Below are 6,294 nucleotides of genomic sequence, written 5' to 3' on the forward strand. Positions count from 1 at the left end.
TGACCAACTCCCTGTCCACTACCAGATCCCCTGACCAACTCCCTGTCCACTACCAGATCCCTGGCCGTAGCCACTTCCCTGACCGTAGCCGATTCCCTGACCAACTCCCTGTCCACTACCAGATCCCTGGCCGTAGCCGCTTCCCTGACCATAGCCGATTCCCTGACCAACTCCCTGTCCACTACCAGATCCCTGGCCATAGCCGCTTCCCTGACCGTAGCCGCTTCCCTGACCAACTCCCTGTCCCTGACCAACTCCCTGTCCACTACCAGATCCCTGGCCATAGCCGCTTCCCTGACCGTAGCCGCTTCCCTGACCAACTCCCTGTCCACTACCAGATCCCTGGCCATAGCCGCTTCCCTGACCGTAGCCGCTTCCCTGACCAACTCCCTGTCCACTACCAGACCCCTGGCCGTAGCCACTTCCCTGACCGTAGCCGATTCCCTGACCAACTCCCTGTCCACTACCAGATCCCTGGCCATAGCCGCTTCCCTGACCGTAGCCGCTTCCCTGACCAACTCCCTGTCCACTACCAGATCCCTGGCCATAGCCGCTTCCCTGACCGTAGCCGCTTCCCTGACCAACTCCCTGTCCACTACCAGACCCCTGGCCGTAGCCACTTCCCTGACCGTAGCCGATTCCCTGACCACTACCAGATCCCTGGCCGTAGCCACTTCCCTGACCGTAGCCGCTTCCCTGACCAACTCCCAGTCCACTACCAGACCCCTGGCCGTAGCCGCTTCCCTGACCAACTCCCTGTCCACTACCAGATCCCTGGCCGTAGCCACTTCCCTGACCGTAGCCGCTTCCCTGACCAACTCCCTGTCCACTACCAGATCCCTGGCCATAGCCGCTTCCCTGGCCAACTCCCTGTCCACTACCAGATCCCTGGCCATAGCCGCTTCCCTGACCAAAACCAGTCCCCTGACCGCTTCCCTGTTCGGCGCCCTGTCCGCTTCCCTGGCCCTGTCCGCTTCCCTGGCCCTGTCCGCTTCCCTGGCCCTGTCCGGCACCCTGTCCGCTTCCCTGGCCCTGTCCGGCACCCTGTCCGCTTCCCTGGCCCTGTCCGGCACCCTGTCCGCTTCCCTGACCGGCACCCTGTCCTGCACCCTGTCCGCTTCCCTGACCCTGACCGGCACCCTGTCCGGCACGCTGTCCGCTTCCCTGTCCCTGTCCTGCACCCTGTCCGCTTCCCTGTCCTGCACCCTGTCCGCTTCCCTGTCCGCTTCCCTGGCCCTGTCCTGCACCCTGTCCGCTTCCCTGGCCCTGTCCTGCACCCTGTCCGCTTCCCTGGCCCTGTCCTGCACCCTGTCCGCTTCCCTGACCGGCACCCTGTCCGCTTCCCTGACCGGCACCCTGTCCGCTTCCCTGACCGGCACCCTGTCCGGCACCCTGTCCGCTTCCCTGTCCCTGTCCTGCACCCTGTCCGCTTCCCTGACCCTGACCGGCACCCTGTCCGCTTCCCTGACCCTGACCGGCACCCTGTCCGCTTCCCTTGCCCTGTCCGGCACCCTGTCCCTGTCCTGCACCCTGTCCGCTTCCCTGACCCTGACCGGCACCCTGTCCGCTTCCCTGACCCTGACCGGCACCCTGTCCGCTTCCCTGACCCTGACCGGCACCCTGTCCGCTTCCCTGACCCTGACCGGCACCCTGTCCGCTTCCCTGACCCTGTCCGCTTCCCTGACCCTGTCCGCTTCCCTGACCGGCACCCTGTCCGCTTCCCTGGCCCGGTCCGCTTCCCTGGCCCTGTCCGGCGCCCTGTCCTGCACCCTGTCCGCTGCCGGCGCCCTGTCCTGCACCCTGTCCGCTTCCGGCGCCCTGTCCGCTTCCCTGGCCGCTACCGCCGCACTGGCTGCTTCCCTTGCCCTGTCGGCTTCGTTCACTGCATGCATGGCCACTGGTGGTTGGGCAGCATTTCTGTGTGGCAGGACACTGGCCATCATGGACACAGTTTTTAGCAGACAGTGGAATGTTCTTCGGGTCAGGACATTGACCTGGTTTCACTGCATGGACACAGACGTTCAGCTTTAGTTTATGCGCATAGACTGTATGCCATGTCAATATACAGCAAAAGACTTATGCCACAGAGTGAATTTTATTCCAAGAATTATTCCAGTGTATTTTGTAAAGCCATCCGGTGACATGTGGTATATTTTGTGTCAAAAATGGTCTAATACTGCAAATGTCCAGGTCTCATGGAGAGGAACTTACACAAAGCACTGATGCCAGAACTGGGTTATGCGAGAAAGTCAAACACCACAACTTTCAAATAAAGCAATTTTCTTTTTATTTAAGGGAAGGAGGCAGAGATGGTCTTTCTGAAATGTTAGAGCAAAAAGGGAAAAATCCTTATGAACATAGCACTGAATTGAAAAGATCCAGAAGACGTTATGCAAAATTCCAAGAAAAGTTTCAAAGACAATTTCCCTGACCACAATCACAGACCGCTTCCCTGGCCACTACCAGATCCCTGGCCATAGCCGCTTCCCTGACCAACTCCCTGTCCACTACCAGATCCCCTGACCAACTCCCTGTCCACTACCAGATCCCTGGCCGTAGCCACTTCCCTGACCGTAGCCGATTCCCTGACCAACTCCCTGTCCACTACCAGATCCCTGGCCATAGCCGCTTCCCTGACCGTAGCCGCTTCCCTGACCAACTCCCTGTCCACTACCAGATCCCTGGCCATAGCCGCTTCCCTGACCGTAGCCGCTTCCCTGACCAACTCCCTGTCCACTACCAGACCCCTGATCTGGTCCGGCACCCTGTCCGCTTCCCTGGCCCTGTCCGGCACCCTGTCCGCTTCCCTGGCCGGCACCCTGTCCTGCACCCTGTCCGCTTCCCTGACCCTGACCGGCACCCTGTCCGGCACGCTGTCCGCTTCCCTGTCCCTGTCCTGCACCCTGTCCGCTTCCTTGTCCTGCACCCTGTCCGCTTCCCTGTCCGCTTCCCTGGCCCTGTCCTGCACCCTGTCCGCTTCCCTGGCCCTGTCCGCTTCCCTGGCCCTGTCCTGCACCCTGTCCGCTTCCCTGGCCCTGTCCGCTTCCCTGGCCCTGTCCTGCACCCTGTCCGCTTCCCTGGCCCTGTCCTGCACCCTGTCCGCTTCCCTGACCGGCACCCTGTCCGCTTCCCTGACCGGCACCCTGTCCGCTTCCCTGACCGGCACCCTGTCCGGCACCCTGTCCGCTTCCCTGTCCCTGTCCTGCACCCTGTCCGCTTCCCTGACCCTGACCGGCACCCTGTCCGCTTCCCTTGCCCTGTCCGGCACCCTGTCCCTGTCCTGCACCCTGTCCGCTTCCCTGACCGGCACCCTGTCCGGCACCCTGTCCGCTTCCCTGTCCCTGTCCTGCACCCTGTCCGCTTCCCTTGCCCTGTCCGGCACCCTGTCCGGCACCCTGTCCGCTTCCCTGTCCGCTTCCCTGACCGGCACCCTGTCCGCTTCCCTGACCGGCACCCTGTCCGCTTCCCTGACCGGCACCCTGTCCGCTTCCCTGACCGGCACCCTGTCCGCTTCCCTGACCGGCACCCTGTCCTGCACCCTGTCCGCTTCCCTGACCCTGACCTGCACCCTGTCCGCTTCCCTGACCCTGACCTGCACCCTGTCCGCTTCCCTGACCCTGACCGGCACCCTGTCCGCTTCCCTGACCCTGACCGGCACCCTGTCCGCTTCCCTTGCCCTGTCCGGCACCCTGTCCGCTTCCCTGACCGGCACCCTGTCCGGCACCCTCTCCGCTTCCCTGACCGGCACCCTGTCCGGCACCCTGTCCGCTTCCCTGTCCGCTTCCCTGACCGGCACCCTGTCCGCTTCCCTGACCCTGTCCGCTTCCCTGACCCTGTCCGCTTCCCTGACCCTGTCCGGCGCCCTGTCCTGCACCCTGTCCGCTGCCGGCGCCCTGTCCTGCACCCTGTCCGCTTCCGGCGCCCTGTCCGCTTCCCTGGCCGCTACCGCCGCACTGGCTGCTTCCCTTGCCCTGTCGGCTTCGTTCACTGCATGCATGGCCACTGGTGGTTGGGCAGCATTTCTGTGTGGCAGGACACTGGCCATCATGGACACAGTTTTTAGCAGACAGTGGAATGTTCTTCGGGTCAGGACATTGACCTGGTTTCACTGCATGGACACAGACGTTCAGCTTTAGTTTATGCGCATAGACTGTATGCCATGTCAATATACAGCAAAAGACTTATGCCACAGAGTGAATTTTATTCCAAGAATTATTCCAGTGTATTTTGTAAAGCCATCCGGTGTTTTAAACCATCCTAAAAAGGAGAAATTCAAACCTAAATCTAGACAAGGAGTAACAGAAGGCAAAATGTAACTTCCTAATTAAAAAAAAAAAAAAAAAAAAAACACACACCCCCACACATGCATTAGATTTTTTTTTTTGGAGGACCCTAGCATCCATTATAAAATGGAAACTCACTTGAACCAGGCTCACTGGAAACAGGATCACATTGAAATCGAGAGCAGTCATGTCCTTCAGAGCAGTCGTGTCTTTCAGAGCAGTCATGTCTTTCAGAGCAGTGTCTATCATAAGAACATCCTCAATGGGATAGAAAGTCTTTCAGCCTCAGCAGACCGCCAATACCTTAATACAATATTACATATTTATCTGCTTCAAATCAAGCATTTTAAAAGATCTACTACCCATTCCTTATCCTACACACAAAGATGAAGGGTCACTTATTTTTTGGGTTTCTTCAGGCTGCGTAATGAAGTCAACAGATCACTCACCTGGAGTAGCATCTGTTATGTTCAAGTTTCCAAACAGACACAATAAAACCGCACCAAACAAGCAATACATTCGAGCTGTCATCCTCCCAGCCTACAATCTCACAATGGCCTCTGCTGGAAAATGGGCTGAATTGGCAAGTCAGAAGGAGAAGATAACTAAATATAGCCAAAGCGCATAAAACTAAAACAAATAAATGGTGTTGTTATAACAGCAGCCTCTGTAAATGGGGTTTTAAAGATCCAAGGAGATAAGGTCAACTCCAACTCTGATCAAACTCACCTGCCAGTAGCTTTCTAGTAATCTGAATGGAAGGCCTTGATTAGCTTGTTCAGGTGTGTTTGATTGGGGTTGTATGAGGTGAGCTGCATTCAAACCATTCACGTTTTTGGTGTCTTTCTTATCTGATGCACACATTTGAGGTCTTGGAGTTTTCACCAATGAGTTGATGAGTTAAATCAGGTGCGTTTGAATAGGGAGACATCTACAATATGCAGTGTTGGAGAGTCTCCGGGACCAGAATTGGGAACCACTGGTATACAGCATGGAAAGAGCGCTCCCTTAAAATGTATTAAAAAAGGTCACTCTTTCATCACAACCTCACAAAGTTAACCATGTGTCTACACAATGTGTTTTTACTCACTTAAAATGTCTACACAATAGAAAGTTTTTTTAAATTCATTTTTTATGAAGTTATGAGCATGATTTAACTCAGGTTTCCAACCTAAATACAATGCTTTGTAGAAGTAAACAAACATGTCTGTGATTGGCTACTTTGCTGCCCTCTGTGAAAATGCTTTATAAAATCATATGACGCTTTCCAAAACAGAAGGGCAGATACACTGGATTAATTTCCAAATAGACTTCGTCGTGCTATTATTACAAGGAAGACAGATCCTAGACCAGGAGTTATGGGCAGCTAAAAACAATCAGTTAGACCAGTGGTCACCAACCTTTTCAAGCCCAAGATTACATCCAAAGTCCAAATGTAAACCGATACACCACACAAAAATTATGAAAAAACAAGGCCACAATGTAAGTTCTACTTTGAGATTCTTTGTTGCCTGTTAGCACTAGCAAAATATTTAACTATACAAACTATCAACTATAATTCAACATTTTCAACAGTAAAATAACATTAAGTATTTCCATAGGCTTATTATTCATATATAAATCCAATAATCAGTCAATTACAGGCCTAAGCCAATAATGTACTGTTGCACATTCCCTTTTAAAACATATTTCAAACACTTCAAAATGGAAATACTCAGGTTAGTGCAACTAACATACACAATATTATGACTCTTTAGTCCGGATGACATCGCATCCCATTTTTCCAAAAAGAACTTCAAATTGTGATTCGTCTGACCACAGAACAGTTTTCCACTTCGCCACAGTCCATTTTAAATGAGCCTTGGCCCAGAGAAAACACCTGCGCTTTTGGATCATGTTCAGATATGGCTTCTTTTTTGACCGATAGAGTTTTAGCTGGCAACGGTGAATAGCACGGTGGATTATGTTCACCGACAATGTTTTCTGGAAGTATTCCTGAGCCCATGTTGTG

At 54.3% G+C, this 6,294-nt stretch overlaps 1 protein-coding gene and 1 pseudogene across 1 annotated transcript; both read right to left on the bottom strand.

Annotated features, from left to right (window-relative positions):
• Positions 1 to 507: 507 nt before the first annotated feature.
• Positions 508 to 2,144, bottom strand: LOC113052810 (fibroin heavy chain-like; the record flags this gene model as incomplete). Its single annotated transcript, XM_026217266.1, has 5 exons — positions 2,132 to 2,144; positions 1,866 to 2,003; positions 1,638 to 1,793; positions 903 to 1,415; positions 508 to 704 (listed from the first exon to the last, which is right to left on the bottom strand). Coding segments are annotated over exons 1-5 (1,017 nt in total), but the record flags the coding sequence as incomplete, so codon positions are not given.
• Positions 2,145 to 2,546: 402 nt separating this feature from the next.
• Positions 2,547 to 4,979, bottom strand: LOC113052662 (fibroin heavy chain-like; annotated as a pseudogene).
• Positions 4,980 to 6,294: the final 1,315 nt, after the last annotated feature.

This window comes from Carassius auratus, chromosome 33 (genome assembly GCF_003368295.1).
Source record: "Carassius auratus strain Wakin chromosome 33, ASM336829v1, whole genome shotgun sequence".
Classification (NCBI taxonomy): Eukaryota; Metazoa; Chordata; class Actinopteri; order Cypriniformes; family Cyprinidae; genus Carassius; species Carassius auratus.